Source organism: Salmo trutta, chromosome 12 (assembly GCF_901001165.1).
Source record: "Salmo trutta chromosome 12, fSalTru1.1, whole genome shotgun sequence".
Taxonomy (NCBI): domain Eukaryota; kingdom Metazoa; phylum Chordata; class Actinopteri; order Salmoniformes; family Salmonidae; genus Salmo; species Salmo trutta.
Window position 1 is genome coordinate 83,342,754 of NC_042968.1, and position 20,858 is coordinate 83,363,611.

General features: G+C 42.9%; 1 protein-coding gene and 1 pseudogene across 1 annotated transcript; one reads left to right on the forward strand and one right to left on the reverse strand.

The window, feature by feature from the left end:
- The first annotated feature begins 349 nt into the window (after nucleotides 1-349).
- LOC115202637 (pinopsin-like) lies at nucleotides 350-12,880 on the forward strand (annotated as a pseudogene).
- A 5,747-nt stretch (nucleotides 12,881-18,627) lies between these two features.
- Nucleotides 18,628-20,515, reverse strand: LOC115202638 (zinc finger protein ZIC 3-like). The gene is made up of 2 exons (XM_029766723.1): nucleotides 19,040-20,515; nucleotides 18,628-18,812 (listed from the first exon to the last, which is right to left on the reverse strand). The coding sequence occupies exons 1-2, from the start codon at nucleotides 19,956-19,958 to the stop codon at nucleotides 18,628-18,630; spliced, it is 1,104 nt and encodes a 367-aa protein (XP_029622583.1). The 5' UTR covers nucleotides 19,959-20,515.
- Between the last annotated feature and the right edge of the window lie 343 nt (nucleotides 20,516-20,858).

The window sequence follows — 20,858 nt, forward strand, 5'->3', positions numbered from 1 at the left end:
GTAAAGCACCCATTGTGTTACGTCAGTGTGCTTTGTATTCATTGAACAGAGACTGATGTGGGTGCTTATCTAATTACATGAGTCTATTAGCCATAGTCTACCCTTGTTGGTTAATTCAACTATTTTAGTGTTTCGCCGACTTCCTCATCGCGTAGCACATTCAATTAAAACTAAGAAAAAAACAAATGGGAATGGGAGATAAATAAAGAGTTGGCGTTGAGCCGTCTGGGGCCGATTCGTCGATAGATAGCCTGCAAGCGAGTGCGAGAGCGAGAGCAGTGGAAACTGAAATCTGCAGGCGAGTCTTAGATGTATTGCCCATGACCGCACTGACAACGTGTGAGTGAGAGCTAAGGTCCAGAACAATCTCCCCCGGCCCCTTGAAATGTCTCATTCAGCACCACTGACTCCGCAAGGCGCTACAATAGTTGTTGAAAGTCGCAACTTCATTTTCAGTACCGAGGACAGCTCCGCGACGAACCCCAACGCGAATGACAGTGTCCGTGACTCTCTCAAATACAGCGAGAAGTCCGAGCTCAGCGGGACAGGGCACACAGTGGTTGCAGTATTCCTCGGTGTCATTTTACTATTAGGATTCATCAGCAATTTCTTCGTCCTTCTCCTCTTCGCACGGTTTCAGGTGCTGAGGACTCCCATCAACCTCATTCTGCTCAACATAAGCGTGAGTGACATGCTGGTGTTTATCTTTGGAACTCCCTTCAGTTTTGCTGCGAGCCTCTAAGCCAGATGGCTCATCGGAGACCAAGGGTGCAAGTGGTACGGTTTCGCCAACATGCTTTTCGGTTAGTTGACTTGGTAACCTATACGCTTCCTCTCCTTTTCATAATGGTAAAGTTTTAGAGAGACTGAAAACCGAGGAAGAAACTTGCATGTCAATCTCATGTTTCAACAGGTCCCCTCGCACCATGCTCTCCGTCCTGTGTGAGAGATACATACCACATGCATCCTAGTCTTGAATTAACAGTAAATAAGCAAATAACATGTTTGATCTTTGATACTCGCTACACAGTCAATTTGACTGGTAAAGAGGCACATTTTGAGTCAAACTTTCAAGTCAAACCAGTTTTTCTTGATGAATGTTAGTATATTATTCTTATGTAAGCTTTCACTGTATCTTGTCCATGGCTCAACAATATGCAAACTGTCACCTTGTGTCACGCCCTGACCTGAGAGAGCCTTTTTTATGTCTCTATTTAGGTTGGTCAGGGTGTGATTTGGGTGGGCATTCTATGTCCTTTTTTCTATGCTTTGTATTTCTTTGTTTTTGCCTGGTATGGCTCTCAATCAGGGACAGCTGTACATCGTTGTCGCTGATTGGGAGTCATACTTAGGCAGCCTGTTTTCCTTTGGGGTTTGTGGGTAGTTAATTTCTGTTTAGTGTTTTGCACCTGACAGAACGGTTTGGCTGTCGGTTTCTTGGTTTTTGTTTAAAGTGTTCTATCTTTAATAAATTCATGATGAGCACTAACCACGCTGCGCCTTGGTCTACTCTCTTCAACGACGGCCGTTACACCTTGGTTACGGTGTCTGCTGACCAGTAGAATAATACTTACATCTTATTTATTAGCTGGATTTTTGTCCACAGCAGAAATTATATAAATTGTCCTCTTGTACATGGTATGCTCTGCATACCTTTCATATACCAAGTGGAGTAGACTACTTGTCCACCATTTAGATTGTGGATTAAAAGGCTGACATCTGGAGACAGAGTGTAATGTATGTTATAGGTTCTAACACAATGCTATGACTTATGGTTTACAATGTGGAAACTTTTGCTTCCTCTGTTATTCTCACCACAGCTACTACTCTACCTCCACACTCACCCAGTATCTGTGTGTTAGGTATGTCTACGATGAGTATGACGTGTCTCCTCTTTAACGCCCGGGAAGCTCTGACTCAAACTCCCATTAGAGAGGAGACACTTCATGCTTATCTTATACATCTCTAATGCACAGAAACTGGGGCACCTCCATCCATTTCTCTGTGCAGGCATCGTTTCTCTAGTATCTCTGGCCGTCCTGTCCTACGAACGCTACTCCACGATATTGTCTTACACAAAGGCTGACCCGTCTGACTACAAGAAGGCCTGGCTGGCCATCGCGGGCATCTGGCTCTACTCCTTGCTGTGGACGGTGCCACCTTTCTTTGGCTGGAGCAGCTATGGTCCTGAGGACCCAGGCACCATATGCTCAGTGCAGTGGCCCCAGCGCTCTTCTAGGAACATCTCCTATGTCACCTGCCTCTTCATCTTCTGCCTCCTACTTCCCCTGCTGCTCATGGTCATCTGCTATGGAAAGATCCTCTTTTTCATCCGTGGGTTGAGTCAGCGTGATTGGTTAATGCTAAAACCGATTTATATTGATGATGGTGAGTATTTCGATGATGACGGGGGGGCATGCTTGTACATGAAAAATAGCGACTGATGATCACGTCAAAGTTGGTTATGTCTCTCGACTGTTTGTCACACAAAGGAAATGAATGATGTGCTGAAGGCTTTTTTTATAGCCTTGTGGCCCTGAGTAAACATCTTCAGTAAACATCTTCTTCCTTCTCTGATGGCAGAATCAGTCTCTCTTAAAGCATCTTTCACCTCCCTCCACACAGAGCCATCCACCTGCCATGGCCCTGTCCTGGACCACTCCCAACAGACTGCTCAGATCCTAATACAGTGGGGGAAAAAAGTATTTGATCCCCTGCTGATTTTGTACGTTTGCCCACTTACAAAGAAATGATCAGTCTATAATTGTAATAGTAGGTTTATTTGAACAGTGAGAGACAGAATAACAACAACAAAAATACAGAAAAACGCATGTCAAAAATGTTATAAATGGATTTGCATTTTAATGAGGGAAATAAGTATTTGACCCCTCTGCAAAACATGACTTAGTACTTGGTGGCAAAAACATTGTTGGCAATCACAGAGGCCAGACATTTCTTGTAGTTGGCCACCAGGTTTGCACACATCTCAGGAGGGATTTTGTCCCACTCCTCTTTGCAGATCTTCTCCAAGTCATTAAGGTTTCGAGGCTGACGTTTGGCAACTCGAACCTTCAGCTCCCTCCACAGATTTTCTATGGGATTAAGGTCTGGAGACTGGCTAGGCCACTCCAGGACCTTAATGTGCTTCTTCTTGAGCCACTCCTTTGTTGCCTTGGCCGTGTGTTTTGGGTCATTGTCATGCTGGAATATCCATCCACGACCCATTTTCAATGCCCTGGCTGAGGGAAGGAGGTTCTCACCCAAGATTTGACGGTACATGGCCCCGTCCATCGTCCCTTTGATGCGGTGAAGTTGTCCTGTCCCCTTAGCAGAAAAACACCCCCAAAGCATAATGTTTCCACCTCCATGTTTGACGGTGGAGATGGTGTTCTTGGGGTCATAGGCAGCATTCCTCCTCCTCCAAACACGGCGAGTTGAGTTGATATCAAAGAGCTCCATTTTGGTCTCATCTGACCACAACACTATCACCAGTTGTCCTCTGAATCATTCAGATGTTCATTGGCAAACTTCAGACGGGCATGTATATGTATTCTTGAGCAGGGGGACCTTGCGGGCGCTGCAGGATTTCAGTCCTTCACGGCGTAGTGTGTTACCAATTGTTTTCTTGGTGACTATGGTCCCAGCTGCCTTGAGATCATTGACAAGCACCTCCCGTGTAGTTCTGGGCTGATTCCTCACCGTTCTCATGATCATTGCAACTCCACGAGGTGAGATCTTGCATGGAGCCCCAGGCCGAGGGATATTGATAGTTCTTTTATGTTTCTTCCATTTGCGAATAATCGCACCAAATGTTGTCACCTTCTAACCAAGCTGCTTGGCGAAGGTCTTGTAGCCCATTCCAGCCTTGTGTAGGTCTACAATCTTGTCCTTGACATCCTTGGAGAGCTCTTTGGTCTTGGCCATGGTGGAGAGTTTGGAATCTGATTGATTGATTGCTTCTGTGGACAGGTGTCTTTTTTACAGGTAACAAGCTGCAGTTAGGAGCACTCCCTTTAACCTCCCTGGGCTTGCGTCCCACCTAGTCAACAGCCAGTGGAATCTCGTGGCGCGAAATACAAATACCTGATAAATGCTATAACTTAACATATGACTATTTTACACCATTTTAAAGACAAGACTCTCGTTAATCTAACCACACTGTCCGATTTCAAAAAGGCTTTACAACGAAAGCAAAACATTAGATTATGTCAGCAGAGTACCCAGCCAGAAATAATCAGACACCCATTTTTCAAGCTAGCATATAATGTCACAAAACCCCAAATCACAGCTAAATGCAGCACTAACCTTTGATGATCTTCATCAGATGACACACCTAGGACATTATGTTATACAATACATGCATGTCTGTTCAATCAAGTTCATATTTATATCAAAAAACAGCTTTTTACATTAGCATGTGACGTTCAGAAAAAGCATACCCCCCGCAAACTTCCGGGGAATTTACTAACAATTTACTAAATTACTCACGATAAACGTTCACAAAAAGCATAACAATTATTTTAAGAATTATAGATACAGAACTCCTCTATGCACTCGATATGTCCGATATTAAAATAGCTTTTCGGATGAAGCACATTTTGCAATATTCTAAGTACATAGCCCAGCCATCACGGGCTAGCTATTTAGACACCCGGCAAGTTTAGCCTTCACCAAAATCATATTGACTATAAGAAAAATGGTCTTACCTTTCCTGTTCTTCGTCAGAATGCACTCCCAGGACTTCTAGTTCAATAACAAATGTAGGTTTGGTCCCAAATAATCCATCGTTATGTTCCATAAGCGACGTTTTGTTCGTGAGTTCTAGACACTATCAGAATGGTAAATCATGGTCTCGCGCATGGCGCATAACGTGACAAAAAAATTCTAAATATTCCACTACCGTACTTCGAAGCATGTCAACCGCTGTTTAAAATCAATTTTTATGCAATTTATCTCGTAGAAAAGCGATAATATTCCGACCGGGAATCTGCCTGTCTGTAAATAGAGGGAAAAACAGAAAGGGCGGGCAGTGCACGCGCCTAAGCCTTTTGTCTGCTGATAGACCACTTAGCAAAAGCGCTCGTGTGTTTCAGCCAGGGCTTTGAATTACGTCATTCAGGTTTTTCCCGGGCTCTGAGAGCCCATTGGAGACGTGGGAAGTGTCACGTAACAGCAGAGATCCTTAGTTTTTGGAAGAGATGTCAAATAAAGCAAATAAATGGTCAGACAGGCCACTTCCTGTAAAGGAATCTCTCAGGTTTTTGCCTGCCAAATGAGTTCTGTTATACTCACAGACACCATTCAAACAGTTTTAGAAACTTTAGGGTGTTTTCTATCCATATATAATAAGTATATGCATATTCTAGTTACTGGGTAGGATTAGTAACCAGATTAAATCGGGTACGTTTTTTATCCGGCCGTGTAAATACTGCCCCCTAGCCCCAACAGGTTAAAATGCAAATCCATTTATAACATTTCTGACATGCCTTTTTTTGGATATTTTTGTTGTTATTCTATCTCTCACTGTTCAAATAAACCTACCATTAAAATTATAGACTGATCCTTTCTTTGTCAGTGGGCAAACGTACAACATCAGCAGGGGATCAAATGCTTTTTTCCCCCACTGTATGTGTTTTGGTAATAATACAAAGGAGGATAAACTATGGTGAAATATGCAAGACAGTGACAATCTTTGAAAAAGCAGGAAGTGGAAATGTCACAATGTATGTCCTAAATCTGTGACATGTACAGCAGACCTTAGCTAAAGATAATAGCAAGAAAATGCCCCCTTTGGAAATCCTTAACACTACACATTCAACACAGTGAAACCATTTATCATGTTGAGACAGCTGTGCAATTCCAGTGGGCCACCATCATTCATGCTCAGTTCTGCCAGCTTGAAGGTCTGCAGTCACTCTGAAGGTGAGGCAGGCTGGCTAGTCCACCTTACCACTAGTGCAGTAGTGGGACATATACCCACATTGCCTGTATTATGCCCTAACATGTCATGTCATGTATAAAATAGCCTCCAACACTCTACTCAACAAACTTGATGCAGTCTATCACAGTGCCATCCGTTTTGTCACCAAAGCTCCATACACTACCCACCATTGCAACCTGTACACTCTCGGTGGTTGGCCCTCACTTCATACTCATCGCCAAACCCACTGGCTACAGGTTATCTACAAGTCTCTGCTAGGTAAAGCCCCGCCTTATCTCAGCTCACTGGTCACCATAGCAGCACCCACCTGTAGCACGTGCTCCAGCAGGTATATTTCACTGGTCAGCCCCAAAGCCAATTCCTCCTTTGGTCGTCTTTCCTTCTAGTTCTCTGCTGCCAATGACTGGAACGAACTGCAAAAATCTCTGAAGCTGGAGACTCATATCTCCCTCACTAGCTTTAAGCACCAGCTGTCAGAGCAGCTCACAGATCACTGCACCTGTACATAGCCCATCTGTAAACAGCCCATCTATCAAATCAAATCAAATCAAATGTATTTATATAGCCCTTCTTACATCAGCTGATATCTCAAAGTGTTGTACAGAAACCCAGCCTAAAACCCCAAACAGCAAGCAATGCAGGTGTAGAAACACGGTGGCTAGGAAAAACTCCCTAGAAAGGCCAAAACCTAGGAAGAAACCTAGAGAGGAACCAGGCTATGAGGGGTGGCCAGTCCTCTTCTGGCTGTGCCGGGTGGAGATTATAACAGCACATGGCCAAGATGTTCAAATGTTCATAAATGACCAGCATGGTCAAATAATAATAATCACAGTTGTAGAGGGTGCAACAAGTCAGCACCTCAAGAGTAAATGTCAGTTGGCTTTTCATAGCCGATCATTGAGAGTATCTCTACTGCTCCTGCTGTCTCTAGAGAGTTGAAAACCCCAGGTCTGGGACAGGTAACACGTCCGGTGAACAGGTCAGGGTTCCATAGCAGCAGGCGTCCTAGGGACGGCATGGAAGAACACCAGTAAGCCAGTGACTCAGCCCCTGTAATAGGGTTAGAGGCAGAGAATCCCAGTGGAGAGAGGGGAACCAGCCAGGCAGAGACAGCAAGGGCGGTTCGTTGCTCCAGAGCCTTTCCGTTCACCTTCACACTCCTGGGCCAGACTACACTCAATCATAGGACCTACTGAAGAGATGAGTCTTCAATAAAGACTTAAAGGTTGAGACCGAGTCTGCGTCTCTCACATGGGTAGGCAGACCATTCCATAAAAATGGAGCTCTATAGGAGAAAGCCCTGCCTCCAGCTGTTTGCTTAGTAATTGTAGGGACAATTAGGAGGCCTGCGTCTTGTGACCGTAGCGTACGTGTAGGTATGTACGGCAGGACCAAATCGGAAAGATAGGTAGGAGCAAGCCCATGTAATGCTTTGTAGGTTAGCAGTAAAACCTTGAAATCAGCCCTTGCCTTAACAGGAAACCAGTGTAGGGAGGCTAGCACTGGAGTAATATGATCAATTTTTTTGGTTCTAGTCAGGATTCTAGCAGCCGTATTTAGCACTAACTGAAGTTTATTTAGTGCTTTATCCGGGTAGCCGGAAAGTAGAGCATTGCAGTAGTCCAACCTAGAAGTAACAAAAGCATGGATTAATATTTCTGCATCATTTGTGGACAGAAAGTTTCTGATTTTTGCAATGTTACGTAGATGGAAAAAAGCTGCCCTTGAAACAGTCTTGATATGTTCTTCAAAAGAGAGATCAGGGTCCAGAGTAACGCCAAGGTCCTTCACAGTTTTATTTGAGACGACTGTACAACCATCCAGATTAATTGTCAAATTTAACAGAAGATCTCTTTGTTTCTTGGGACCTAGAACAAGCATCTCTGTTTTGTCCGAGTTTAAAAGTAGAAAGTTTGCAGCCATCCACTTCCTTATGTCTGAAACACAGGCTTCTAGCGAGGGCAATTTTGGGGCTTCACCATGTTTCATTGAAATGGACAGCTGTGTGTCATCCGCATAGCAGTGAAATTTAACATTATGTTTTCGAATGACATCCCCAAGAGGTAAAATATATAGTGAAAACAATAGTGGTCCTAAAACGGAACCTGAGGAACACCGAAATTACAGTTGATTTGTCAGAGGACAAACCATTCACAGAGACAAACTGATATCCTTCAGACAGATAAGATCTAAACCAGGCCAGAACTTGTCCGTGTAGACCAATTTGGGTTTTCAATCTCTCCAAAAGAATGTGGTGATCGATGGTATCAAAAGCAGCACTAAGATCTAGGAGCACGAGGACAGATGCAGAGCCTCGGTCTGACATCATTAAAAGGTAATTTACCACCTTCACAAGTGCAGTCTCAGTGCTATGATGGGGTCTAAAACCAGACTGAAGAGTTTCGTATACATTGTTTGTCTTCAGGAAGGCAGTGAGTTGCTGCGCAACAGCTTTTTGTAAAATATTTGAGAGGAACGGAAGATTCGATATAGGCCGATAGTTTTTTATATTTTCTGGGTCAAGGTTTGGCTTTTTCAAGAGAGGCTTTATTACTGCCACTTTTAGTGAGTTTGGTACACAGCCGGTGGATAGACAGCCGTTTATTATGTTCAACATAGGAGGGCCAAGCACAGGAAGCAGCTCTTTCAGTAGTTTAGTTGGAATAGGGTCCAGAATGTATTTATTTATTTATCTTGCTCCTTTGCACCCCAGTATCTCTACTTGCACATTCATCTTCTGCACATCTACCATTCCGGTGTTTAATTGCTATATTGTCATTACTTCGCCACCATGGCCTATTTATTGCCTTAACTTACCTCATTTGCACTCACTGTATATAAGACCTTTTGTTTTCTTTTGTTCTACTGTATTATTGACTGTATGTTTTGTTTATTCCATGTGTAACTCTGTGTTGTTGTATGTGTCAAATTGCTACGCTTTATCTTGGCCAGGTCGCAGTTGCAAATGAGAACTTGTTCTCAACTTGCCTACCAGGTTAAATAAAGGTGAAATAAAAAATAAAATAAACATAAACATAACTCTTTATTCACTCTCCTTTCATTCAGATAGATATTCCCTGTGTTCATTTAGGAACACATTTCCTGAGTGTTGGGCCACAAATGCATGTCCTGCATGTGAAGACAGATATAGGGGAGGCAATCAATAAAGTAATAGAGTCCAGGTGAATCTCATGAAGTGCTTATGCGCGTAATGGTGGTGACAGGTGTGTGTAATGGCCGGCCGAGGTGTGACGAGGCGTATAAGTCGGCCAAGGCGTGATGAGGCGTAAGTGCCGGTCGAGGCGTACGAGTCGGCTGAGGCGTGACGAGGCGTAAGAGCCGGCCGAGGCGTTACGAGTCGGCTGAGGCGTGACGAGGCGTACGAGTCGGCCGAGGCGTGACGAGGTGTGACGAGGCGTAAGTGCCGGCCGAGGCGTACGAGTCGGCCGAGGCGTGACGAAGCGTAAGAGCCGGCCGAGGCGTGATGAGGCGTACGAGCCGGCCGAGGCGTTACGAATCGGCCGAGGCGCGACGAGGCGTACGAGTCGGCCGAGGCGTGACGAGGCGTACGAGTCGGCCGAGGCGCGACGAGGCGTACGAGTCGGCCGAGGCGTGATGAGGCGTACGAGGCAGGGGAGCCGACCAGCCGAGGTGGGGGAACCGGCCGAGGCGTGACGAGGCATGGGAGCCCGTCGAGCCAGCTGAGGCATGACATGGGATGGGAGCCTGCCGAGCCAACCAAGGCAAGGAAACCTCTCGAGCCAGCTAAAGCATGGAAGCCCGACGAGCCAGCTGAGGCACCTGCGGTTCCTTCGGCAAGGGCACCCGGACCCGACGTTACCAACCCCAACAACAACAAAAAACTCCCTGATGCTTCCAATATTGGTGTCTGCATTCTGTGAGGACAGATATAGGGGAGGCAATCAATAAAGTAAGAGTCCAGGTGAGTCCCGTGAATCGCTGATGCACGTAACAATGGTGACAGGTGTGCGTAATGATGGGCCGCCTAGCGCCCTCAAGCGCCAGAGAGGGGGAGTGGGAGCAGGCGTGACACTGGGTATGATTTTGAGCATCAGTTTTTCCATGCTTATTATACACTGTAGACCTACTGTGGTTTTGTGCATTAGATTAGGTCTTCAACACAGCTTCTACAAATAAGGAGTCTATAATGACCGCATGACTGCACTGTAGGTGGCTGACACAACGAGTTCGAATAACAACAATAATCTACAGTACATAAGGATGTTGATCTGGCCTTCTTCAGATGGTAGTGGCCTTCTTCAGATGGTAGTGGCCTTCTTTAGATGGTAGTGATTCGATTGGTTGGTTTGATTGGAGAAATTAGTCAGCGTAAGTAACTTGAATAAAATAGTCCTATGAGTCTGTAGCTCAATTGGTAGAGCATTGCACTTGCAACGCCAGGACAGTGGGTTGATTCTGTCGTGTCTTTGGCTATGCCGGATTAAGTGATATGACATGCTATTCTATAAACTTCTTTCTCTGTAATTAATATTACCTGATTAAGCTAATCATGTAAATGTAATTAACTAGAAAGTCGGGGCACCACGAAAGAGTGTTTATAGAGCTGTTATCTTCCGAATAAACTCTTAAAGACCTAGTAATATTTTACATCAGTAGCAGTCAATATTATTCGTCAACTTATTTCAGTCTCATCTGAAAGTTGTAAATTCTTGGTTATCTTCACAAACCCTGGCTAACAAGTTGAATCAACAATAGAAACTTTGGTTTAATTATTTATTTACTAAATACCTAAATAATCACACAGAATTACATATACACAGAATGCAAATGATGTCATACAGAAAACGTCCCTGGTGGACGGAGCCGACATGACGGCTGGTTACACAAAGGAAAGGGGGTTGGGTTTGAGTGAAAGAGCGGGAAGACTGAGGAACAAAGGGAGAAGCTATGCTATCATAAATACAGTATCTTATGCATTCTAAATTACCTCCCATTTGGAAAAGGAAAATGCAATAAATATTTACTCTGAGCTGCGCTTCGGTAGGTTGGTCGTAGATGCTGGCCGTGTTGCCCAAAAGAGATCTTCCTGTCCTTGGAAGAATGTCTCTGGTGGTAAATTGGATACGTTGTAGTATCGTCGTTGTGTGGTAGACTGGAACCGTCATCCGTCCTTTCCTAGCCCATGTTTACAGCGGCCGCTGCTAACTCAGCGGCTAGGAGGTATCACTTCTGTAGTGAATAAGAGTTCAAAGTTCATACCATTCGCATCCAAAGCTCACGCTGAGGTTGGCTTAGTTCTGTAGTTGACATGTTAGTCCTTTTAACGTAGAACCGTCGTCCTCACGTCCTCGGAACAGCTTATTATCTGAATCCTTCTGACATCAGACCGTCGCCCTAATGTACCCGGAACAGCTTATTATCTGAGTCCTTTTAACGTAAGGCTGCAGGCTTCGCGTACTCGGAACAGAAAGTAATATTTTCGTAAAAGGCTATATATAGGAGGGGAGAGAAGGGCGTGTTTCATAGTTTATAACCAATGTCTCTTCACATGGGCGGGCCACTGAGTGAGCAGAGCTCAAACCTTATGAAAACCCAATTCTCTAATTTGGAAGCTAAAAGTCCATTTCATATTTTCACAAATAGTTTCATATTTAAACATTTAAATTGCACAACAATTCCATGTGAATCTGCTAACTATAATGTGTAGACTTTCCAGGATACTGTCACGACTTCTACTGAAGTTGATGCCCCTCCTTGTTCAGGTGGTGTTCGGCGGTCGACGTCACCGGCCTTCTAGCCACCATTGATCAGTTTTTCATTTTCCATTGGTTTTGTCTGGTCTCTTTACACACCTGTTTCATATCCCAGTAATTATATGTTGTGTATTTAACCCTCTGATTCCCCTCATTTCTCTGTCGGTGTTTGTTTGTTATGTACGTGTTGTTTCTATATCGGTGTGCGACGGGTTATTGTTTTACCCGGATTCTTTTCTACGTTGGTTTTGGAAATAAATATTCCATTTTTTAAACCACTCTGTTTTCTCCTGCGCCTGACTTCCCTGCCACCTACATACACGGACTATGACAGATACAGTTTATGTCATCCTATCATGAGTAATCATGTCTCAGACACCAACTGAACTGACATCATATTCATTAAGTCCCAACGCATATTTTCAACTGTTTGGATTACCGAAACATGGTTCCTTTCCCCCCAACTTTGATGTTCCCCGACTCTCTATGTTTAACAAAGGCTTTTCAAGAGTCCTTCAGTAGAGTCAAGAGAGGAAAGGGAGAAAGGTATTTATGGGGGGTCATAAACCTTACCCACAGGCCAACATCATGACAATTCCTGGAACCACCCGTATATCCAATGCATGCAAAGTGTATGACTGAAAGTCGCTTTGAAGAAAAGTGTCTGCTAAATGGCATATATTCTTATATTATAAAATGTCACATCTCCTCAGGTAGCCAAAACAAACCAGTTGTCTGCACATCAGCGGGAGACCCATGTGTTGGTGACGGTTGTCTCCATGGTGTCCTGCTACCTGCTGTGCTGGATGCCCTACGGCGTGGTAGCTCTGCTAGCCACTTTCGGCCAGGTGCCAAAAGTAGCACGTTTCTCAACCCTATCATATATATGCTGTTAAACAACCAGGTAACAGCCTGTCAGTGGCACACACACTGGCCATTGTTCTCACATGTCAATGATTTGATGATGAAATTGAAACCTTTACATCAGTACTCCATTATCACACAGGATGCGTTGCATTGATGAGGTCATGTGTTACAGTTTTACAGGTGCTTCCTGGCCTTCATGAGCTGTGGGTCAGAGCCAACTGGCAGCCACACCATCTGCACCCTGCCCAGCAGCCGAGTCACTGGCCCTAACGGCAACTCCCCTTGCCCAAGAGGAGCCTGGTACATCCCCTGGTACATGCAAGCCCCTGGACAGTAGTGGGACCCCACTCTAGGTCTCAGCAGAGCGAGAAACCTGACAACCCGGTTGTGCCTTAGGAGCTGGGGTATTTTTGGCCAAGAGTTCACTCCACTGCTCACAGGAGCCAAGACACATGGTGCCCACACTGAAATATGATATGATAAGAGGTTGTCTAGGCTGCTGTGAACCTAAGGTAACAAACTATCTCTATTTTCATTAGATCATGTGTTGTCACCTGGATGTGTAAATACCATTTACAGTTGCCATCATAATGTAACGGTAGCTACGTTGCAGCAACCTTTTCCTTCCCCCTGTGGCTGAATGTGTCCTGTTTTAGCAGCCTGCTTTAACATGGCCAATGTAGAGAAAAAACACATTCATCTTTCTTAGTTAGCCCAGCCCCTTGTACCCAGCAAATGGAAGATCTCCTGTATATCATTGATAGAAATAGAATTCTATTTCTGTGATATAATCTGTGTATCAAGCAGTCTGTGAATTGATGTGTCTGCAGAACTTGACCGGCTGTTTTCCTGTGTAGAATCCGAGAAAAAAGCCCATTCATCATGATGGGTTCTCTCTTTCGTATGTTACTATAATGTTACTATAAATCTGATTATTTTTTGTCTATGCATGTTCAAACACAGTAACATTCACAATGCTCCCGATATTCATGTCGAAAATAACCATTATTTTACAAGATGATTGTCACATTACTAGGAGGCTCTTCTGACTTTAACATTAGGTTATTATTGATGTAGTGATCTGTTCAATAACGATGTTTTAGAAAGTAAAAAGGAAGATTCAGTATTATTTTGACCACCACCCTGTTAAAAGGCTGCTTAATGTATCTCCTCTTTACCACTAGATGGCACCAGGGCCATGTACACTGAACATAAATATAAACGTAACATGCAACGATTTCACTGTTACTGTTCATATAAGGAAACCAGGCAATATAAATAAATGCATTAGGCCCTAATCTATGGATTTCACATGACTGGGCAGGGGTGCAGCCATGGGTGGGCCTGGGAGGGCACAGGCCCAATTCCTGGGGAGCCAGGGCCCAGCCAATCAGAATGAGTTTTTTTTTGCCACAAAAGGGCTTTATTACAGACAGAAATACATGTTGCGTTTATATTTTTGTTCAGTATATATATATTTAGAGACTTGGGCCAATGTGGTTTCTGTATTATGATGCATTTGCATGACACTTCAACATTCTATGGCAGCCACGTTAGCTCCTCATTAACATTACATGGGGAATATTTAACGCTATTTAACTGAATGACTACAATTCTAAAATTCTAAAAGTTGACCTAACTTTCTAAATATATGTCTCTGGATGGTACCATTAGCCCAACTTGGCTTTTTTCTCTTCAATGTACCACACCTCACAAATATAACCCAATGGGAGGTCACTAGAGTTAAGCCACTTCAAACCCATGTGATTCAGGATGTCTCCACCCCCTTTTCAGTTGAAAGTCCTGTGGTTGAGTCTTCCTCTGCTTTTTGCATACACTTACTGTAAGAGGGGCTGACCATGATGACCTAAATGTAAAGATAAGAAAGTGGACAAAAATATGGACCAAAGCAAAAGTCTGTAGAGGGAATGGAGGGAACCGGGAAGGCGAAGGAGAGAGTCATGCATGGGGCCGTGCTCTGAGCCCAGCAGGTGATCAGGGGTAGATGTGTACCCTACTGGGCAAGAAGCTTGGTCTGGCACTGAGAGGAGAGACTGCTGAAAAAAAAGTAATGAATGGGAGTAGACACACACCCATGCATGCACGCCAAGCGCGCACATACACACAGAAAAAAGGACTGACTGGAATCAGAAAAGTGGAGCGACAGATTTTTGCTAATAAACATCTGATGATTTCCTATATATCTTCTACAAATAGTTTCTGTTTCTCAGTCTCGTATCTCTTCTGATAATCTACTTAAAGGAGACTGACAATAAATGGTTTTGTGAACACTAGGTAACTTCTAACTTCCCTCCTCTCCTTATCAACCCCAACTGTAGGTGGAATTTATGTTTGTTCATCAGTTTCTCCTCTCCCAAATTGTCCAAAGAGGTGGAAGATTAATTTTTGTTCAGCTGAGTGAGTATGTGGGATGAGAGATCAACCAGTAGGTCTAAATCTCTGACAGGTTAGGCTCCTCCTCCTCCCCTGGCTGTTCCCATGGCTGCGGGGCTGGGCCCCCCCTCCTGCTGGGCCCTGATCCCAGACAGGCCAGCATCTCAGCAGGGGCACAATTACTGCAGGCTCCAGCCTGTCACCACTACCACCACCATGGCTGATGGCTCCGCTCATATGACGGGTGTCCTCAGAAGAGTGCTATGGAGGGCAAAGAGGATGATTATGGTGAAGAGGAAGGTGGAGAACAGGGAAGATGAAGATTAGGAGGCATTTTGGAGAATAAAAAAATCTTTGTTAAAAATGTGACAACCAAATTGGTGTGATATTACTGAGGGGAGTACTTGATATTGGTGAGGGTATCTACCAATAAGCAGGGCTAGAGCTGACCGGAAGTCAGTTGACATGGCTATCCGTAGAAAACAACACAGGACCAGACTCTCACAAAGATGACACAGACATTTGCGTGACAAAGGGCCGTTGGAAACTGCTTATGGGTTGATCCTCTTAGAACGTACTCCTAGCTAAGCCAGCAGATATAGACTAATAGAGCTGAAGGGTAGGCTGAAAAGGTGAGGAGTGTTGTGTGCCCGTTCATGGCGGACAGCAAAATAAACACCTGCAAAAGACAATATATGAATGGTGCAGCGCATGGGTTTATCATCAGAAGGTATTTTATTAACCCTCAAGCTACCGACTGGGGTAATTTTGACCCCAGAGGCATTTTTTTACATCATAGTCCAAAGATGGTTTATTCAATTCTTAATATTTTTCCTGATTTTGTCAATCAACTTGTTCTTAACAAATCTAAATCATTGTTTCGTGTTTTTGTATCAATTTGAACTGTATCAATAAAAATGCTCCTGATTCCGCCTATATAATATGATCAATTATATGACCTTTATTTGAATCTAGGTTTCTCTGGAGACAGAATTACAAGTTATCCATACCACCAGAGGATAGTGATTTTGACCAGATAGACAGATCACCTGCAGCAATATAACGCCCCATGTACTCGCCTAAGGTTGTACTTTTCTTATGACTGTGTACAAAAACCAAAATGACCTTATTTCTGTTCATATAAAAATCTGCCAATGGTATACAAAATCTTTTAAGTCACTTTGAAGTGACTAAAAAGATTCGGGCATGTTTTTTTAAGCATGTTGCCGTAGCCCATCCCACTCCAGCTGTTTCACCAGCAGCGATGCTAATGCTGGCTGTGGGTTAAGGAAATAAAGAAAACTAAGCCATATTTTTGGTCAATGTCTATCAGAATCACTTTTTGTAAAAATAATTAAGTATATTTCAAATAGGCAGTCGTTTTTACCAAAAAACATGTATATATACTTAAGGATTCTGAAAAATGTAATGATACAATCAAATTATGGTCAATTACCTTCTTAGTTCTAATGTGGATTGCACTTTGGGAAAAAGCTGCACATTATATGAAGGAAACATTCATATTTTCATTTGACAGAATTTACTAATTAATGGTAATTTTACTAAAATAACAGTCTGTTTTGGTCATTTTCTGCTTCAGATAACATTATTTACATGTCTAAGGATGTTTTGATAACTAATAAATTGATATTTTGCTATGATTGTTCCTTTTTCAATAGTTTCTTCTTGGGGTCAAAATGACCCCAGTTGGTAATCGATGTACAGTATGTAAAATATGTTGGTAGCATGAGGGTTAATCGGATAAAAGATATACTGATATTTCAACACAATTGGTTAATTTGCTACACCAATGATATCTAATAGGCTATAATGAGAGCATATTTGTGTACAGATCCACACATAATGTACAGCATCATCATGATAAATAAACAGGGAAAACCCAAATCAAAGTCTTACCAATTTATTGGTAATTTGGGATACACTGCAGTACATATTTAAATTGCCTGTTTAAAATATTTTCCTTGATGTTCCACTGAACACTTTAAGAATATTTTGTCTTCTGGGCCGTAATGGATTGTCAACTTTACTTTGTCCACAAATGCTGGATCTTGTAAATCATTTAGCAAAAGGTAGGCTACCACTCCAAAATCCAACATCTAAAAAATAAAAGCCCCAAAATCTATACAAGTGTATCTAGTTATTAGATTTAACATCACTCATAAACAAAATGTACAAAATATCCATAAACATGTTTTTCATTGAAGTGTTGACTAAAGTTGCATGCCTAAATCATGTTGATTTATATATAACCGTTTATATCTGTAAATGTATACAACAACATTACAATAAACTGCAACAAAAATACAATTGTATGAATTATATTGTAAACAGTATATTTTAAGATAGAGAAATGAAGGAATACATGTTTATATTGTTATTTGCAAAAGGCAACATTCCATGTGGATGACAGTAAACCCATCTTTTTCTGTCTTAAAACTCATTCTGAAAACAGAGCTGAAATCTAACAACACATGAAAATACTGTTCTACTGTAATACTTCAATTCCTCCTTTATCTGGTTCCTTTTTCTCTCTAAACTTACTTCCTTTCTTTTTATGCACTTTACGGTTTCTATATGTTGCTTTTGATGATTCATTTCGTATGTCTTTCTTTCTTTCATGTATTAATTAACCTACTCTTCTACATTTGCACACACTGTACATAGATTTTTCTATTTTTCTTTTCTTTTGTGTTATTGACTGTACGTTTGTTTATGTGTAACTCTGTGTTGTTGTTTGTGTCGTACTGCTTTCCTTTATCTTGGCCAGGTCGCAGTTGTAAATGGGAACTTGTTCTCAACTGGCCTACCTGGTAAAATAAACAGGGGGGGGGGGATGTCTTTGTCCATTTATCAGTAGGCTTATATGGAGGCCTATCTATGAATGTAAAGGCTTTGGTGCAGTGGGCCACATTTTCATCTGTAAATCCGTAGTAAATGTGCAGTATTTTCCAAGGATCAGACTTTTCCTAACATTTGGGAGGCTATAGAAGAAACATCACTCCAGAATGATTGCCATTTGATTGCATTTGCTCTGCATTTTGAGTGTGCATTTACAGCTCAACACTAAGGCAATGCATAGGACTACGCTGTGTTTTCTGAACTTTTGTTGAAAACGGAGCAAACCTATGCTATGGGCCTGAGTTCCTGCCTACCGTCCACAATTTCATTTAAATGACGTGGAAAAAACGTTAATTCAACCAGTGTGCCCAGTGGATAACTATATAAACGTTTAGTGTTCTCACTTGGACTGTTAACTCTAACCGTTTCAAACGTACCATTCAACCACATTGGATGAGAGATCCTCTTTAAATATTGACGTATGATGCTTGACCAGCATGGATGGTTTTGTCAAGTCTTCGATGGCTGAGGACATAGGTCTACACGCAGCAGGTGGCGTGGATGACTCGTATCCAGATGTTCCCGTTGGGGAGGTCCCTGAGCTTTGAGATTCGTGAACCTGTAAAGTGAGAACATTTATTGTAGATGTGGTAACTCAAAAGTGTATTTTTTGATTGCTCAAATTTACAAACACAGGATATGTAGCCTAGTCCTTCAATTTTTTCCATAGCCTATATTTTGTGTTTTCTTTCAGTTACATATAACAATGGAGAATCATTTGATTTCTATATACTACGTCATATAAATATAGGTCATATACGTTGGCATTTTTCACCAGAAAAGATGGCTTGCCTTCGAGTGTTTCCTCAGAGAGCTGGGATGAGTGTAGGCCTTGTCACACACCTTGCAGATATATGGCTTGTCTGAGGTATGTACGTGCATGTGTTTTTTTCTGTCGCTGCTATTTGCGAACCGCCTGTCACAGCCTTCGAAATGGCATTTGAAGGGCTTCTCACCTGCCAAAGAAAATGAGTAATTTTAATGTAGAAATTAATTTAATAAATTGCAATTGCGTTGTGCGTCAAAATTGCAGTTGGATAGGCCTATTGACTGGTAGTTAGTCAAAGTTAGACCCATAGCAGTCTTAAAACAGAGAGCATTGTAACTTCAACCAGTTTCATATAACACATTGCATATTATGTTAGGCATGTTGATTTGATAGAATGTAGGGCTGGCTCATTACCTGTATGAATCCTTTTATGTATTTTCAAATTTTCCGACCTGGCAAATATTTTCCCACAGCCATGAAACGGACAGTTGAATGGCTTTTCTCCAGTGTGTACACGAATGTGGTTGACTAATTTATACTTTGCTTTAAAAGATTGGCCTTCTCTCGGACAATCCTTCCAAAAGCAAGTATGATGACCCTGGTCTGGACCGCCGACGTGATCCATGGAGACGTGCGTAACCAGTTCAAACAAGGAGCAGAACATCTTGCCGCACGTTTTTTGGGGTTGATTTGTCTGATTCTCATCTATCCATTTACAGGCGACGTCCTGCTTAGAGGGCTGTCGCATGTATCGAAAGAAAGCACCGTTACCATTCTGTGTTGCTACTCTCATACCCATGTCCACATTGTGATCAAAGTGGAGCTGGGTAGCACTGACGTGTGGGTGAGGGCTGGAGACAGGTTGATGCGGATCTGCTCCCACGTTTATGTCTCCCCGTGAACCCACATGCGCCCTGCGGTTCGCTGTGTATCCATTTGGGGATGCGCTCTGGTCGTATATAGATGGAAATAGAGGGTGCATCGGGTTTTCAGAGATCATCAGGGGCATTCGCAAACTTTCTGTTGAGGTGCGGCTGAAAAATCCGTGCTCAGCATCCCTTGTTGCTATATCGACAATGTCTGAAGTGCGATACCTGATCGAAAAATCCATGGAGTCAATAGCTCTATATTCATGTGAACCAAAGTGACCGCCGTAGTTGTTTCCGAGCGCAGCTGCGTATCCGGAGTCTTGGGGAATAAACGGGGACTTCTGTGCCGCGGCAACGTCTTGACACGGGGAGCTTAGATTGAAGGCTGCTAAGTGAGAGGTCTCTCCATACGGGATGATCCCTAACCGAAGGTCTTTGCCCCCCGGTTCAAGATGTCTTGGCATTCCAACGCCCCGACACCAAGCGCGGAGAATTGCGCATCGTGGTCAGTGAGCTTGGTTGTTGAAGCGCCGAAGATATAACTTATGTAAAGAAGTACATAAACCTTTTACTGCTTTATAGCGGCCAAAGTGTCCATAATGTGCGAAAAGCATATGTACGCTTCCATTCTGTTAAATGTATAGGCTAACCCACAGTTCCTTGAAATCCCAAGTTTTTTAGAGGGCACAAAATGTGAGAGGTGGTCAAACTCCCACCCTTTTCGATTGCGTGGGCTATCGGCTAGGCTAGTCGATGTATTCGGTCGATTCAAGTCAATCACTCCGCCCAAATACGGCACCAGCAGCAACCATACAGTAACCAATGACATCCAAGATAACCTTTAGGCACGTGATTTTCGTACAGTGAATGAATTGAAAAGCCATTTCCTCATTGGCAGACTGCATATATACGTAGAAAGCGTCTGTAGTAACATCGAACCCGTCAAGCTGTCGTATTTCTTGTCTATCAGAAAGTGTAGCCTTATTCCCCTGGGTTCCATGACTTTCCTGGGCGTCGTTGCTATACTCGTGACATTGCTTAATTACCACCACTACACTGCTTTAGATTGGCAATGTTTGGGAATTTAATTATGGTGTATTCAACCAAACTTGCACTGCAGTATTTTGACCGTAGCTTCCCCTGCACTATGATTTACCAGGCAGGTTGTTATGGTCCATGCACAAGTAAATACCTCCAAATAATACAACTAGCCTATATGTGCGTACTTTGCCCAATTATGCATAAAAATAGCTTATTACACTTGACCTGTACAGGCAAACTTCAATGTCACGTAAAAACTGTAGTGTAGGTCTATTTCAAACAGGCTAATTGAATGGTAATGTTCCTGTGTAGCCTACTGTACA